Source organism: Pygoscelis adeliae, unplaced genomic scaffold (assembly GCF_000699105.1).
Source record: "Pygoscelis adeliae isolate BGI_AS28 unplaced genomic scaffold, ASM69910v1 Scaffold155, whole genome shotgun sequence".
In the NCBI taxonomy this organism is placed as follows: domain Eukaryota; kingdom Metazoa; phylum Chordata; class Aves; order Sphenisciformes; family Spheniscidae; genus Pygoscelis; species Pygoscelis adeliae.
The window spans coordinates 423,406-442,028 of NW_008824932.1; the positions used below are offsets into that span (position 1 = coordinate 423,406).

At 36.1% G+C, this 18,623-nt stretch overlaps 1 protein-coding gene across 1 annotated transcript in view; it reads right to left on the bottom strand.

Annotated features, from left to right (window-relative positions):
- Positions 1-18,623, bottom strand: part of PIK3CB (phosphatidylinositol-4,5-bisphosphate 3-kinase, catalytic subunit beta) — a 63,011-nt gene that overhangs the window by 15,268 nt on the left and 29,120 nt on the right. The window contains exons 8-15 of the mRNA XM_009325037.1: positions 17,413-17,664; positions 16,762-16,858; positions 15,697-15,827; positions 12,154-12,207; positions 10,958-11,146; positions 5,077-5,198; positions 2,834-2,977; positions 1,781-1,880 (exon numbers count right to left, since the gene is read on the bottom strand). Coding sequence (XP_009323312.1) covers positions 1,781-1,880; positions 2,834-2,977; positions 5,077-5,198; positions 10,958-11,146; positions 12,154-12,207; positions 15,697-15,827; positions 16,762-16,858; positions 17,413-17,664 — 1,089 coding nt within the window. The remainder of the gene's footprint in view (positions 1-1,780; positions 1,881-2,833; positions 2,978-5,076; positions 5,199-10,957; positions 11,147-12,153; positions 12,208-15,696; positions 15,828-16,761; positions 16,859-17,412; positions 17,665-18,623) is intronic.

An 18,623-nucleotide genomic window follows, 5' to 3' on the forward strand; every position in this document is an offset into this window, starting at 1 on the left:
GTGTTCCAAATCATAATATCTCATCTAAGCAATAGTGTTACCTTAAAAATGTGTAAAAAGGCAAGGCCATTATTTGCAATCAATACAGGTGCGTTTAACCCTTTTTTCTCCCTTCTGTTTTAGAAAGTCTTCTACTGGTACATAATTTCTAAGAAAACAAGTAAACTAGCGATGTAAATATACATAACACTAACAGAGAAAAGCCCTTTGGTAACAAACCTAGATAGCACATACAACAAATATAATTTCTACATTGCATCTACATCTAAGCAACTTGTTAGCTGAATATAAAATAGTTGTTATAACAATCAGCCGTATTTGCACTAGCCACAGTTAACATGCTCAGAAATACGCATATTCTCTAGCAAACAGCATCAATTTAACAATTACAGAAGTTGATTTCTATACAAGGAAGCTTCAGTCTAACTTACAAGGTGCTGAGTCAAAACTTACCACTTCTACACACAAACTGAACCCTGTCAGGCAGGATGCTGTGGAAATCGTATGCAGTTTGATTATAAAACTGAGGCAATGGAGACCTGCCAGGTCAGCCATCTGTCAAAACCAAAAGCGCTCTGCTTTTCCACTATTCTAGGAGCTGTACAAACATCAGTGACAAGGGAACAAAATGGAACCTGTGTTGTACAAACAGGAACTTTTTGAAGTATTTCTACTTTGAATTTCTTCCGTGTTTGCACAGTTGGGAATTTTTTTGCCCCTTCTTTGATTGTACTGACATTTGTTTCCTGTGAAGTGCACAAAAACTTTCTGACCTTAAGTCTATTGCTTAAAGCATTTCATCACCTAATCTTTTTATGATTTTGACAATACGAACAACCACACATGCATAAGAGATGGTCTTTTCAATGTCCTGTGAACTGCAGTAATAAAGAGCACAACAGTACATTCCTGTTCCATACGCCCCTCGAAGCGTAGTTTCAGTGTAGACAGTATCAAAACTGTTAGAAATAACACTCATCAGACAATTATCTACTGAGTTAAGTTTTTGTGGCCTGATACAGCAAATACATTAATTCCAGAGAGAGATAATTTTTCAAAGATTTTTATGGTCGCAATCGAAATTAACTTGTAAAACTGCATTAGAGCCTTCAAACATGATTTGAGTGTCTCTATTAATGATCTGATGATACACTTACTAGGGTATTTAAAAGCAAACGTTTTTCATTGGGTTTTTTTTTGTAAACGGCATATCTATATTAACACTAAAATGAGTATTTGGTTTACTTCAGCATCTTTATTTCCAAGGAATACTACATTATACTACAACTTCAGGGTTTTTTGCATCACCTTTTAACAAAAGCCAAAGCTGCAGAAAGTAGTCCTGAAGTCATCTAGATAAGGTTTAGATAGAAAGGTAATAGTTTCTATTGAACAAGCTACCCCTACTGGGGAAAAAAGGTCACAAGTTTCAAGTGCACAGAAACCCTTCTTCAGTTAATAATCCAGGCAGTCTGCTGTTCTATCCAGAATATATGCATACTGCTGAAAGTATCTCGCACATCTCAGAACACTATAAAAACAGCTCCCGACCTCTGAGGCCCCACAGCGCTAGCTGCTTTCTGTGCCAGGGAGGACTGCTCCATCATCCATCTATTTAGCCCTTTTATTTCTCTGTCTCACCCATGCTTCCTTCTCTTCCCCGCTCCCCAACAGATGGACTTTGTCAAGGTAACCAATATGCCCCACAGGAGCAATGGAATAAGTATTTGAGTTACAAGCTGGGATAAGTCAAGATTTAAAGGAGAAGGGAAGTCTATACCTGTTTAGCAAGCACTTTCATATGAGCAACACTTCCTCGGCAGTAAGCTTCAAGTATCAAACCAAACTGTACTGAAACGGCAGGTATGTGAACCTCTGACCTAGAAGAAAAGCTTCTCATCAGACCACAGCGTTTACAGATCAGCATTTTTCAAGCCATTAAAATGAAAAACAAACCCACCACCACCACCCCCAAGCTCATGGTTATGTAGATAAAACAAAAAGCCAGATCAAGAAATAACAAAACACTTATGTGCTGAACACTACGAGGACTGGCTGGTTTCAATGCATGCCACTTGTTTCAAGGTCTAGGACTGTTCTGGAGGCAGCAGTGTTAAGAGGTAGCGATTAGATATTTGTTTTCAGGAACCCCTTTCATTCAAGAAAGTAGTACTGGTAAGTCATAGAAGATGATCTTGAGAATCAGGGCTGATGTTAAACCACATGTTCTCAAATCTTTGTAAGGGAAAAGCCAAAATTTGCCTGAGGGGGAACACTTTGAAACAGACCACTGAACCTTATACCAGAGCCAATTATAATCCAAAACATTTTCATGTAGTACTTGTTCTTTTTATTTACAAATATTAAAATAAACTGTACTTTGAAGACAGAATCAACCTATAGTCCATTCTGCAAGGTATCTGCCGTTCATGGAACCGATCATCAGAAGTGCAAGGACACATAAAACTGCTTTTATTTGCTGTTAGACTGTCAAAAATAATGTAAATTTTTCCAACTGTGAGGTATAAATATTGTACTTTTACTGCATGCACAGCCAAAACAAACACTAAGGTTATATACAAACCTAACTTATCAGATAGTTAGAGCTGAATGCAGTTTGGAATGCTTTCGTCAAACGGTAGATTACAAACCACTGTAATATATTTTTAATTATAGGCTTGCTCTGATCTATAAATGCCAAAGGTAAAGAAACATAAAGAGGACTTGTAGGGGACTACGATAATGGCTCACTTAGAAAAATCCTCAATAAATCACATTTGAAAGTCCAATCAGGGTCAATAGTTTCAGAAAGACGTAAGGGAAAAACTCCTACCTTAGATGCCAAAACAACATCTGTCCTATTCTCCTATTAGCGAGTGCTCTCTCTAATAGAAATCTGGAGAGAGCGCAATCAAGAAAAGGTTCATATTTCAGGACTTGCACAAGTTGAAGAAGATACTGAGAGAGCTCTTCATCGCTAGAACAAGGTACATAAAAGCAGTTATTAACAGAGTAACTAGGATTACCGATATTCCAGAAATTCAGATGCATATGACAAGTCCAACGATGACAGATTTGTTTCAATAGCAAGACTGTCCCCAATTTTTCAGTCACATGGAGAAGGACAATAATAAACAACTTAGTGCGATTGCCAGATTGATGAATTCATCCGTAAGTTCTATCTCTAACAGAACCTTAAGGCCCTCAAACCTGTACGTAAAAACCTGGTATTCTGTCATGGGCTTTTACAAGATCAAGATCTCAGCCTGAGTGCTAGGTTAAGTATCCGGGAGATTAATTATTTCAAATTATTTCAGACTGGGCATTGGCTCCCTTTGACCACTCAACCTCTGACTGAGGAGCTGGACTTTGGAACCACATAAAGAACCACTGTAACCTAGCAGTTAGCTGCAATGGGCACGGGCAAGAACTGAGAATACTTGCATATACCTGTCAAAGTCACTCAGCTTACAAAGAAGGGGGAGAAGAGTATTCATTGCACTAAAGGAATTCAATTAACATGTCTTTAAAAGTTACTACCTGTCAGTTAATAGGTGTTAATTTATTAAGATACACCTACAAAGTGATCCATTTAACCAAAATGTTTTGTTTGGGTTTTTTTTGTTTGTTTGTTGTTGTTTTTTTTAAATCATACCAACAACATAAAGGTTTTTAGAGGATAAGGAAAAGTACTTTACATCATCTCTGATAAACCAGCGTCCAAATTACTCCTACTTCAGAAGTGCAAATTTAAGTATTTAGCCACAGTTCATAAACATACCTTTGAAAAGCCTCTATGCTAATTAACTACTTCAAGTAGTATTCTGACATAATAAAAATAATTCCAATAATTTTCTATAAAATCCTGTATTCCCCCCCCCAAACCTCTCACACTTGACAATTGTGTTGTTCTAGAACAAATGTGAATGTTCCTTGACTTATTACATTTGAGTATCTTTTCTCTTATAAAAGGCCTGCAGAATTCAAATTCTTTGCCTAAGATGGAAGGAAAAGAGTAGAAATTCTTCTGTCCATCACTTGAAGACTTCAGAGATGCAAATACTGAATTATTTCATTCTTTCCATCTTACTCTGAAAAACGTCAGTAACTTGGTAAAAACTTTCACTTATGCTGTGTTTTATTTATTTTTGCCTTTTTTTTTTATTTCAGCTAATAGGATCACCTTTAGGTTACATTTTTTACCAACTGCCTTCATCAGACTTTTTAAAGAAGTTGAAAATTGATTTCTGACACCCAGCTTAACACAGTTTTGCTTCAAAGCCAGAATTAAGAATTCTGGAAATAAATCCAGATGGAACAATTCAGTATTATTAGGATAGCCCAGCAGCTAAATTGCTTGTTTGCATTTGAAAGAAGTCAAAATATTTTTTTTTATACCCCAAAAGTCTAGCCTTGACCATTAAAAAAATTAATCATTAAACTATTCACCACAGAGAATTTAGAACTCAAGGACAGGAAATATGCAGTTATGCTGCAAATGATAGCGTTATACAAATCTTGCCCTAGGTTACAGTGAAGAGCAAAATTATACGTGATAAAGGAAGAACTGCAGATAACAAAGGCTACTGTGAAGAACAAACAAATCAGTTAATTCTCTGTTTTTTTATTATATGCTACAGCTTACATTTCTATTAAATGATACAGCCAGTACCTGACACAAAGCGTGAGGCAGATGGATGGCCACCTCAGTTTTTATAGTATTCGACTATTGTAATATTTTGTCCCTCCGTTACTAAAAACTTCTCACACTATCTTGCTCTCCCTTTGTCCAAGAAAGGGGCGAACACACAACCCTCTCCGGGACAAAGGTACACTGGTGTTCTCCTAGCAGCACGGAAAATAATAATCATTGAATACAAGATGTCAGAATAAGAAGGTTTTATTTGGCTGCCAATGCGCTCATCTAGAAATCAGACTGCTCTATTTGGTCAGCTCTTCATGGCAGGCAGCGTGTTTAAATCCTTCCTCTTTGGGTTCTTTTTTCCCTATAGACAAACAGAATGCAGTTTTTCACCCCAGAAATCCTTGCATGCTGAAGTAATACAATACACTCACCTCATTTGCTTTAAACAACCCACTGCATATTCTCTGACGTACTGGTCTGGATAATTGAAATCCAACAATTCTAATGCTTCTCTAGGCAGCAGCTTGGGCCATATCTGAAGGAGAGCCTGAAGCTGTTTTAAAAAGACGACTATTAGGTTACAGGTAAAGTAACTATTTCAGAAAAGAGATGGGTATAACTGCCCATAAAAGCATTCATACTAACAGAAGATTACAGACTGGTCTGGCTTTAAAATAAAATAAAATTAAAAAAAAAAAAAAAAAAGGGGGGCGGGGGGGGGGAAGAGCAAAAACTGTGGAAATGGGCCCACTGCTGATTCTTACCCTTTAAAAATGATCCAGATTTTTTTTTTTTGCACCAGGCCTCATTTACACAGTCTGAAAAGTCTGTTTCTTCACACATAGACACAACACACAGTAAACAAAAATTAAGTAACCCCAGATGTGTATGTTTTAGAAACTGAGTTTCAATAAAATTTAGATGATGTTTTGTAAATGCTCTCATAAATATATAAATATTTTTATAATGGTAAAAGTTTTCCATTAAAAAAAAAGTTTAAAGAAGGTTTTTGTTGAGAGAGATCTTAACCAAAAGCATCTATCCACCTCAACTGATGGAGCCTTTTCCCACATGCACTGTGAATAGTAATGAGCTGAAGTTGCAGAAAGGATGATTCAGGTTAGATATTTTTAAAAAATTCCCAATACTGAAGACAATGTGCTGGAAAAAATTACAGAAAACACTACTGTATTATTTTGGACTATTAAGAAGAAAAATGTCTAGAGTTCTCATAAAATAAACTGGTTTTATTGCATTTTAATGAAGCTACCTGCTGAGGGTATATTTTTAATAATATGTATACAGTTGCATGACTGAAACAGTACACTATTACTCAAAATAAACAGGCTTGAATGCATGCAGTCTATCAACAGCACAAGATTCTTCCTCTCTGTAGGAACAAGTCATAACTCATGACAAAAATACCCTTTCCTACAAATTAGATAATACAGATATTTCATATTTAAATAGGAACTTATAAAATCTGAATGATTAGAAAGATCTTATTTTCCTCCTGATTTAGCAATCATTTCACATCAAAAGTGAAAATTTATATTTTCTACTATATGTCATAATTCAACTAATGCTTCCAGTTCAAGTATGACAAACACGTATGAGTTCACAGTCTCAACCTGCATTTAACAGGCATGTTCAGAACACTATTTAAACACCTAGGGGGCCAGATTCTGAAATGGTTCATCTGTGCAGTTTTGTGAAATTCAGAAGCAAGGTCACAGATCAATCACAAAGCAAAGCCAGTGGCCATGCTACAATTCCAGAAGTGGAGGAAAGATTCAATTAAACTATTTTCATGGGCAAATACTGATACGAATATATGCAAGATTCACAATGATATAAACTATAATTAAAGATGTTTTTAAATACAGATGTCGTATTCCCACAGAAACATACATGCAAAATTTATTCAATCCATAGCCCAGTAAGGGTCAACGACACCATCAACACTTACATATCATGAATACTTGTTCTGAAATTCTGAAAGAAATACTAACACTGAGCAGATACTTAATACCATAAAACAGATGTTGAAAATGCAAGCAGCAGCTATGCTTGTCAGACATGCAAGAAACTTCAAAACAAACGCATCAGAACTTCTAGACAACCTACTTTAAATCAGGTGCAGAGCCAACAAAAATACAGAAACATTTTGTTAATAATGAATGATCAAAATGACTGGAGAACCTGAAATAGTCTGAAAAGACAAGTCAAAGTGGCATTACATGCCTCATATCAGGCAATGAATTTTGAAAGTCATTGTCTACAGCATGTACATTAACTGTGAAGTTTATTTGAAGATACAGACCTCCTCACTTTGCTGAAATTATTTCAGAGGTTATTACAATGAGACAATGTAAAGTGATACGAGCTTAGAGGAAAGCAAGATCTAAATGACCTATGAAACAGTCAAGAAAATTCCCCAAATTCCTACTGCTCTGCTTGCATTCTGCCTTGGAACTTTCATTAAGAGAAGTGCAGTCCAACTAGCTCCACATCCCAGGTGCATTGCACACTTCTCAAAAGTGTAGGTGAAAGGATATCAGAAATACTTGCTGCATTGGGATAAAAGAAACTTGCATCATGAACTGCCCTCATCTGCTTTGGCAACAGAGAGGTAACTCTGAAGAACTTCCAAATACATCTCATTTGTAAAAAAATTTTACATTTCAAAATATGTGTTTCAAGTTCTTAAAATTTCTCTGCAATATCAAACACATTAAAATGCTACACACATGAAATACTGCATACTTCTCCTCTCACATGGTTTGCAACTTCTGACAAGCTGTGAGAAAACAAGGAACTTCAATTCTCAGCAACAACCTAAAGGTTTAGAGAAAGCTCAAGTCTGACTGGCCTTGGTATATCATTTTGGTTGGGTTTTTTTCTATAAAGAAATAACCATGATTTCTTCCCTAACAAGACAAGTTTACTGTAAGAGACAATACAATTAAGCACAGGTCAGTATTTTTATTCCATTTTTTTTCAAATATTTCAAAACTTAGCTGTCTGATCAGCTCTCCTTTCTCTAGTTCTCACCAGTGATGGTGTCACTTCACTGAAAGTGGGCGGATTTTTTTTTTTTTTTTAAATAATGACTACATTCTGTTTTGTGCATAAATACTGCCTGTGAATTCTGCTAACAAGTTCTGCCACCCTACTACTCTGCTGAGCAAGGAGGTTATGGCAACAGTAAGAGCAAACACCTTCAGAATTCCTTCAGTGCAACTATTCTACTAAAATATTGCAATACAATGAGAGCTTGGACAAAATCTATATGGTAAATAACACAAGAAGGCTGATTTAATCCATTGTACATAACTTTAATCTACTAGTTCAGTGGTCCATAAAGATTGTCTACAATCAAATGTAACACTCCATTTCTAAAAAAAACTTACTACTTTTGATCTGCATTAATAGAAACAGGAATATAGTTACTTAGTTCATTTTTCCTATAAACAGCTGGTGTTGGGTTGTTTTTTGGAGCTTAGGGTTTTTTGCCTTTGCGTTTGGTTGGGTTTGGATTTTTTTTTTTTAAACTTTTTGCCTTAAGTGTTAGACTTTCACTGAAATACTTACAGCTAACAATAGGCATTAAAAAAACCTCCTAGCACCACAGCATGCATGTTGTTGTTGTAGTAGCGCAAATATTGCAATGTACAGCTAGTACTATATATATTTAATTTTAATGAGAGGTAAATTATGAGGCCTGCTAACATTGGAATTCATAAGACTCACGAGGCTGTCTTGCCTCACTTGAAAAGATAAGTCATTGGGAATACTTACATGTCTATGTATTACAGAAATATTTGGCATGTTTAAGGATAGGGTCTCATTTTTCAGATAGACTGTTCTTGCTGCCAAAAACAGTGTTAAAATATAAACCACACTATTGTCTATACATATGCAAACATAAATATTGTATTTCTTCCAGAAAGTACACAGTAACAAGCAAGATAACTATGTATTTTCAGCCATCTGTTTAAATAAAATGCTTTTTAATATTCCCAAATTTAAAGGACTTTGAGCTGTCAGCTCATATCCATACTCCAAATAACTTTTCAAAACTGCTACCAAAGGCCATATTTCAAAGCCCCTAGCAAGCAATCAGAATACCTTTTCCTTCACATATTTTAATGAATAAACAAATACCTGCTTATATTTCTACAGTTTGTATTTCCAGATAACTTTTAATAATGAACAATACGTTCAGAAGCACATAATGGAATTACTAAGGAACAAAGGATTCTGGCATGCGAAAGAACACAAGTGAGCAAGGAGTGTGTGGGTGCTACATTTTGTTAGTGTTGTGTTCATGGCACGGACAATGAGCTACGATGAAATTCCATTTATTTTTATAAGTACACAGAACATACATCCTTCCTACCAGCTAGTTGTGTAATAGAAAATAAACTCTATGCTGGAGGCAAACTAAGATTCTGACTGACTGAATAATCACAAAAATCACATGATGAATAGATGGAAGTTGAGTTTTCATGGAGTGGTTTCCTTTTCTTCCAAGATCACCTAGCTTGTAACAGGCGAAGGTCAGAATACTAAGCTAGAATAGAAATTTATACTACCAATCATAATCCTTCACAGCAAATGCTTTTTAGCTCAAAGCTTTTTAAAAATGAAAAAAATTAGTTTAAAATTTAAAAAATGAGACTCGTGGAAAGACATAAATATTACCGCAACGTAACAGTCTGCAAGAAGTTGAGCATCATTTAAAGGTGCAGTTCCATCAGGATAAGCAGATGAACAAAACAACGCCTGGGGCCACCCCTTAGAGTGAGCACTGTGTTTGTTAACACTGGCCAGACCTCTATCGTTTTGCCCAACCCGCTCTGTACACAATCAGACTAAAAAGTTTCAATACAAATCCAGGGGTCTGTTATTTTACTACTTTTAAGTCAGTCTATCAAGCAGGAACAGGAATGGTCTCACTATAAACTCATATAATTTTTCATATATCAAGGTTCCACCTATTCCCAAAAAGCATCACAAGGGTTGGATTCTATTTGGGTAAATACAGAAAAAGGCAGCTACACCAACGTCTTCACAGTATAGCGAAATAACCTTGCACATCTATACAGCAAACAAATGATACAATTTTACTGAAAATGTAATCTTGCATCACAGCACCAGTCTTCAAGTCATTAATTACTTACAGCTACTTTAAAGGAGACCCTATTTGGTCAAACAGTCAACACAATGAGAATGAAGTATTTTGTACCACTAGTGGGTATCATATCTCTTTGAAAAATCATGTCTGCCTCAATGAGGTTGTCCTGGTTTTGGCAGGGATAGAGTTAATTTTCTTCCTAGTAGCTGGTACAGGGCTGTGTTTTGGATTTAGCATGAGAACAATGTTGATAACACACCCATGTTTTAGTTGTTGCTGAGCAGTGCTTACACTAGTCAGGGACTTTTCAGCTTCCCATGCTCTACTGGCTGAGAAGGCCGGAGGGGCACAAGAAGCTGGGAGGGGGCACAGCCAGGACAGCTGACCCAAACTGGCCAGAGGGACATTCCATACCATGGGACGTCACGCTCAGTACATAAACTGGGGAAAGCTGGCCGGGGGGGCCGCTGCTCAGGGACTGGCTGGGCATCGGTCGGCGGGTGGTGAGCAATTGCATTGTGCATCACTTGCTTTGTGTATTATTATTATTATTATCATCATATTATTATTATTATTTTATTTCAATTATTAAACTGTTTTTATCTCAACCCACGAGTTTTTCTCACTTGTGCTCTTCCAGTTCTCTCCCCCATCCCACCGGGTGGGGGGAGTGAGCGAGCAGCTGCGTGGTGCTCAGTTGCCAACTGAGGTTAAACCACGACAGTCCTTTGGAGACATTGTAGAGTCTCCATTGGTGGAGATACTCAAAACTCAGCTGGACACAGTCCTGCTCTAGCTGACCATGCTTGAGCACAGGCGTTGGACTAGATGATCTCAAGAGGTCCCTTTCCAACCTAAATGAATCTGTGATTCTGTGAAATTCCTTGCATTTAAGATCAAAGTTGAGCACAAGATTTTAAAATTCACCTGTATTAAATAATTGCTGTGTTTTTCTCATCATTCAGAGGACCTCTGAAATGCATTTTGGGTTTGTTTTTAGTTTTTTAAGATAGTAAGTTCTTGCTTATGTGTTCAGGCCACAGAAGGTATACAGTGAACTTTGTTTTATACAACAGTACCATTTCAAAATGTCCATACTTGGGAAAGAAACCCTATTTAAGTCATGATTTGACTCCAGCATTTTTCCCCACCATCATTGTCTTCTCCCTTACCTGAGCAACATCTTCAAGTTTGTTCCATTTTAAAGAGAGCAGCAGTTTTGGCAATGATTGTGGAAAATTTTCACGACAGTCATATCGCAAAGTCCAAATAAGATCCATTTCATTTTCACAGAGTTGAGATAAAGGATCTCTTTCCATTATTTCTTTTAGCACAATATAAAACTTCTTACCACCTCGACCCTAGAAAATGAGAAATGTATAATGTTTTGATATTTTCAGTAAGATTCTTGTATTTTAGCTCCAATACTAGAAATCCTACACCAGGAAGAACATCAGATAAAACTCATGAAAACACAGGGGAATGACTACTGTGCCTTTCTATCAGATTTCAGATTTCTTAAGGCATAAGAACTGTAACTAATAGATTCAAAATTCAGTGTACAGAAGTTTCTGAAAAAGTAACTAAACTTTAGAGATAATGACACTAGATGGCAATATTTCTGTTTTCCAACTCTAACATGGAAAACTTCTGTTTAGGATGCATAGACTTTCTCCTTTTGTTTTTCAAGTGAGCAAATTTAATAGAATGAATTTTTTTTTTTTTTTAATTAAAAGCCAAAAAAACACTTTTCCAACAATAACCAAAGGGAAGTACATTTGCTAAGTATACAAACTTTTTTTTTTTGTCTTCTAATCCAGACTTATCTTTTCCAGACATTCTGCTCCATTTTTTATCTCTGAAACATTAACATTAGTACTGATTCTATAAATCAGTTTGTATCAATGAGTCTTCACACTGGCTCAGTTAATACCTTCTGTCCCCAGCCATGCCCTTATGCAAACTGCAAGGGCAGAAATTAAAGCAATGGTATCAGCAACAACAGCATTCTGTACATTAATGGGAGTCAAAGGAAACTGCTGCTTCTGGGTAAGAAGGTAGTGGTTGAAAGGAATAATTAGTTTCAATACATAATGTAAGTCTTAGCTGTGTTCCAAATCCATAGAGTATGTAAAGCAATTGTGCTTTTTTGACAAAAAACAGCCAAGAAGTCCAAAATATATTGGGAGAAGTGGATATATACCTGAATTTTAAGGTGGTTCACCAAAGTGAATTACATAAGAAAACAGAGCCAGGAGAACTGTTGTTATTTGAGTAGTTGACTTATTTATTTCTAGATTGATGTAGAAGATAAAAACCAAAAAACCCCAGAAGATTAATTTTAAAATATTCTTTAGCAAATGCTTACCGCCATTGCAGCATTGTCACTGCTTCTTGCAATCTCAGCTGCCTTTTCAAGTATCTGCAAAAAGATGTTTTTAAATACATTAGATTTAAAACCAAATCTGACTGCACTGAAAGAATAAGTATCATAGAAATGAAGCAGATAACGCCATTTTGCTATCTTTTAGATAATTACAACACTATTATTTTGTATATACAGTGGTATAACATGGACTTCTATGCTGTGTCCCTTTTCTAATCTGTAGGACTATGGAGATCAGGAATAGGAGTGCTCATGATTACCTCCATTTTCTTCTTCTTCACCACGCCTGGGCTAAATAGTCTTCCCTATAGCGTCTTGTTTTCTGTTTCTGTTTGCATTTCCTCCTTATTTTTCAGTACAGCAAACCAATTCCTCAACTGTAAATTACCCTTTGCTTTCTCATCTCTACTTTTGCTGTTTTCGAGGGCGCTGCTTCCGTAAGTCATACCTGTTATCCACAGATCCACACTTCTAGCCCTCTATTTCAGTATGAATCCACAAACTTAGTCCTTGCACCATCCTCTCAGATCGCCCACATGATCTCAATTAGCATTTCCAGTTACTTCTCTAAATCTAGCGTCTTCCCTTGTGTAATGTCAGCTTCCAACAAGAATTCATTTAATGATAAAGTGAATATTGCACCAACAAGCTCTCGGCACCAGTTAATATATAGCAACCCTTGGGAACAAAAGACTGCTACTTTTGTTAACAGCAATGCAACATTTCCGCAGAAGCTGAGCTCCCAGTCACCTTGCTCCTTTTTTTCTTTTTTTTGGCCTTCTGAACATTCTACTTAGTTTTTGAAGTTCATGTAATAAATCATGAAGAGTAGTTAAGTGTAGATATAAATACAGTTCTCCAAACTATATTTGCACACTACTGCAGCCAACAGAGATGTGTTAGAATGGTGACTGCCTAAGCTAATTAGACCAGCTGAACTGGTCAGGTAGGTCTACGGTTGTCAGATGCTGCTGCTTTGAGGATCAATTCATAAAATGAAATATCAATTAAGAAGAAAAGTCTAAGGAACTACACCATCTCCTTTCCCTCAGAGGTCTGCCTCTCCCATCACCCAGGAATGTAACACCACCCCCAGACACAGATTCAGCAAGACTCGTATTGTCGTTACTCAGGCAATATGAGAAACAACAAAAGACTACAATAATCAGAGCATAAGTACCCAGCAGCTAAAATCCTTAAAAAGGTGTACTAACTTGTTTTATTTCTTTCTCTGTATGAAATGCTTATTAATATGATGTATTAACATCTGCCACTTGCCTACAAAGCTTGTTTACATACTGTGCGTGAAAACATGCATAAACAAAACAACAACGGCCTAATTCTGTTTGGTGCTTACCTCCTTGTGCTTTTTAGAGTTACTCTGATTGCAGATAAACTTTGAAAGTTTCTGCAAGTCCAGCTTTGTTCAACTGAACTACGAGCCCCTCAGTGTGTCAGCAGCACCGATCATTAACCGGCCCAGTATATGGCTCCTGCATTAGACAACACTTTTCTTATCAATTGTCAAGGCACTTTTACTCACTCAGCCCCAAACAGCTGTTCACTGCAAGTAGATTGATGCTATGATCGAAAAGATTCATCTATTTTTGCACATTACGTTTCTTAAAATAAAGATTTGGCATCTGATTCTCCGTTTTCTTGGCAGAAACAAGCAACAACACTGGGAAAATAGACCAAACAACACTCATCGAGGCAATTTTGAAAAACGGATTCTCAGCTGATATAATTCAGGCAGCTACGATGTTACTCCTGATTCAACAGGACCTTCACCAAGAGAATCTTTCTGAGATTGCGTATCTTACTCTCTTCTCTGAGGGAGAAATTTCAGTAAACCCACAGAAATGGAATGAATTATCAGAGAGTTTAAAACTCCGATTTTCCCAGTGATACTGCAAAAGTTTCCTAACTCTAGGGAATTGCAAGTGGCAGAAGTTACTGGAAAAAAATAAGAACTGCTAAAAAAAAAAAAAAAAGCCCATTTTGTAGCATTTCCTCAAAGTTGAATGCTTTCAATGAATGTTTCATTACCAGCTGTGCAACCACTTTATAAAGATGCTCTGGGATTTTCCTCTATCTGATACACAGGATTTCTCAGGTACAGTTCAAGAAGGGGGCAAAGCCACAAAATAAAAAAATGCCAGCAGCCAAATGAAAGTTACAAGGGACAGTGAAGACCATCAGACACCACCCTAACGTCAATACATCAGATAACTTACTCAGTAAAATCTCTTGTCTGTATTCACAAGCGCATTTTAACATACTGAAAACTTGGTATCACAGGTAAAAATAAAAGGAACAATAGAGCTATAACAAATATGCGATTACTTAAGAAATACACTTTTACATAACATGTCTGTAATATGCACATAAAAGCAGCTTTTTTTCTTTAGAAATTAAATACATATAGTGTAATGAGAAAAAAAGCTTTAAGAATTATAAATAAACCAATAACAAAACTGACTAAAACATGTCCAGTATGAAGAGTAAACTGGTCAACCAAAATTAAGGCGGCAATTAGTCAGTACTGTTTTAGCTCTTAAGGCGTTTCCAATGCTGTTTTAATAGAAGAACGAGTACTGCACCGACAAGGAGCAGGGAAAAAAAAAAAAGAAAACCCAATGCAAAATCAAAACAAAAACCAAACAAACAAAATCTATTTTGTTATTTGATTTCATTTTGATAAACCTTAAACCCCAAATCCCTCTTTGATCAAGCTGATAAAGCTTGGTTCTGTCTTTTTGTTCATGCCCCCCAAAGGTGCAAAACCCTCAAAAAAAACCCCCACAAAATTCAGACTAATGTATGTATGAGTTAAACCTTGTTTTTTCAATGCATCATTAGCTGTCTGTTTTAACACTTCTTTTATTACTTGTTTCCTGGTCTTAGCTTTATTTGCTGGTTTGTGAACAACTTGCTATCCAGCGTTCAGACTACAGACGGTACCACGTGTATCCCAAATATACACTTCCTTTCTAGACAGACATTCTTATCCGTATCTGTAGAAAGCTGCAGGGCAACTTAAGTGGGTTTAGTTCAAGACCAGATCTTGAGAAATCCCTTTTAATACAGCATTAAGAGTCTATTTATCCTTGAAAGGATTTTAGCTCATAGGGGAAAGAAGTGTCCCAAAGAGTGGGTAACATACGTTTGTACAAAGAAATAACAGATCTTTATAGATCACAGGCAAGCACACTTTGAAGGTTTCCAGAATGGCAGGTAAGTTTAGCTTTTTGTAAGATCACTGATACTGGAAACTGATTAGTCTCTTGAGGGTCAGAAGCATATGTACAGAGTAGTTTTAAAAGTATACGTCTTCAAAATACAACCTGAAGACCCTGAAGTCAGAGCACTGGCACTCTGACGGAGTGCAAGTTTAAAAAACTGCAGTATATTAACTAAAAGGCAGGAAGTGGGGAATTCAGTGGAAAAGGCAGTGTTGAAAGGAAAGAAGAAATAGCTATTTACGCATAAGCGTTCATGACTGCTCTTTTTGTCATACCTTACCTTATCAAAGGGAGGGTAATTAATAGGCTGTTTTGAATATTCTTGAAATCTGATGTGCAAAGCTGTTGCATTTTCAGTGTAAGGGTTAGTCTGGACGGTTCCCATTGGATTCAACATTTCTTCGAGTTCATCTGGAACATTAGACAGAACAATTAATATTATTGGCCAGGCATGCATTAAAATTGAAAAATCTGAAAGGCAAAGACGCAATAAGAAATTGTTTACTGTATACAATAGACAGAAGCGTGTTTTGTTGCACAGCACTTTTACTACAACGCACTGCATTTCCAGCATGAACTACTCATACCTCCTACATTCACAAATGTTGGATTATCATCCAACATAATGATTGGAAATGTTGGAATGAGAAACTGATTTTCTCTTTCCAAAATAAACATAACAGTCAAGGGAAGCTGAGATATCCCTATACTGAACCAAATCCCAGTAAGTTCTGCAGCTTCTGTGAAACAGACGACACACTGCCTCTATATCAAATAGTATGAAAAAAGAAGAGACTTTTAAGCCAAATTTCTTTCAGCACTACAGCCAAGTTGATAGTGGGTTTTCTCAGCAGGGAATGAAGAGTGACATGGAGATTTCAGACACTCTTACTAATCAATCTGAATGTCAGGGAAGGAAGACCTAAAAAAAAAATTCTAATTCATTTTTTTTGCTGATGCAAATATTGTCACATACAATATAGCTTATCTATTTAGTTTAGGATGCATAGCAAAGGGAACCGAATGAAACCTAAACTGCATCTTAAAAACAGGTAACACTAGATATAAACATGCATCTATTTTTATGTGATTTTCCTTCCATAACAGATAATAACTTTTAGAATACTATTTCCAAGCAGACTCTTGCCCTTCCTCCTTCCTGATACACAATACTTTCAGGAAAGAGATTAAGACATCATGTATTTATCCACATAAAAAATACAAGTCATAAAGACATTATGACAGGAGAATTGGACATGCGTACAGTAAATATTCTACTATTTGATACTACTCTTCTTTAGTCTTACAAGTATTGAAAGTCCAAATCTTAAAAGTTAGACTTTACCAGGAAATGATGACCAGCTGTGCAGTACCAGTTCTCCATTCTTCAGCTGTCCTTTATAATCAAAGACCATGGTATTTACCCAGGCTACAGGATAATGCTGTTAAAGGAAAGAATTTTTACATGGAAACTAAGATGCCAGTGAACATAACTATGCAGCAAGCACTACAATATAAAGTTGACAGGGTTGCTTTTTTTAAAATGGTGGTATCTTTCAGAAAAGCAGTTAAACACATGCATAGTTTTCAGTATGTACTCCAGTACCACTGAGGACAATAAGACTTAATTTTTAAGGGTGTCACTTTGCCAGTGTAAAAATATGCATTTCCCTGAATGTGAGCTTAGATGCTAATTTTTTAATCTTTTCCCAATCACAACTCATCTAGAGTTCAGAACAAAACTGATCTTTTAAAATACAATTCTTTAAACAGCCATTTGTCAACTGGCTTACAACCAAAATGTTGTTCTCAATGTCTGAAAAATATGAAGTTTTTTCGCACCAAGATGTGCAATTCTTAATACACACGCTCCTTTTAATTTATTTTTTTTCATTTTGCATTCTTGAACACTAAAGTGAGGACAATGAAAAATCTCTGAATACTCATTTCAATATAATTCAGAGGTACACTCAAGAAAAACAAATGAAATAATTACCACTTTTCCTGCTTTCCTAATGGTTTGGTATTTGGAAGGATTCATTGCCTTGGTTGACTTTTTAGTTTTCATCTTATCCATCACAGCATAAACTGCAAAGCAGAGCCTTGCCATTCTTGGTAGATCACAGACATTTATTTCAAACTCTAGTATTTCATTCCAAATGTGGTCACTTCTCCCAGATATTTCTGTGCTTACAATAGTTTTACAAAGGAGCTCTGTACCATGGAAAAGACCAGCCCTAACATGAACCTGCAATAAAGAAATGAAAAATTTTGAGCTTGCCACAGAACCTACAGAATTCTGCATACAATATTATGCAGAACATACATACATGCATTTCATCGATATTTCTATCTTTAAAGAAATACTAATTTTGAGGTTTTAAAATGAACCAAACAATTCTTGAAAACAAGTTTCTTTACTTTGCTCTTCATGTTCCCGGCCAAATCAAAATATATTTGTTTAAATAACATTGGCTACTAATTTTTTCAGTACTGAACTACTTCTATTACCACATATGACTAATAATAATAACAACTCATTTGTAGTAACAAATACAATACATGGATATTGTATATATTGATATACAAATGCTTCTAACTTAACATACTTAACACAGAAAGAAATTGTAGGAAACAAACAACTAAGCAGAATGAAAAAAAGGTAAGACTATTTTTCTAAATACAAATTCAAGTCTCCAGGCAGAACCAATTTGTGCTTCTCATGGAGAAAAGTCTGGGTTTTTTTCAGCTTAAGAAAAAATTCATTTTTTTACTTCAACTGTTTATAAAAATGTACAGAGGGAACACTGCTGACCCTGACACCAGAAATCACCTGTAATAATAACAACAATGTACATAATTCCCAGGAATTCTGTTTTGTCTTTAGCACACAGAAACCAACAAAACCAGTTAGACTGAATGACAAAAATAAGGAACAGGAAAGGAGAAAGGCAAGAAGAGAAAGAAGCTGGAGTTATTAGCACTGAAATTAAACACATTACAGGTCAACGCTAAGATGTGGCTCATTTCTGCATTTCTGTTTAATAACGTATGTACACAGAAAACTGCATGTTTCCAAGTATCCATACTCTTGGACAGTTTCAACAAGAATGAGAAGGAGGTCTTTATTTTTGTTGTCTGCGCAAACAACAAAGAGAGAAATAAGTCAACTTCTTTCAGGTGACCTTCCAATATATTGGGGGGGGG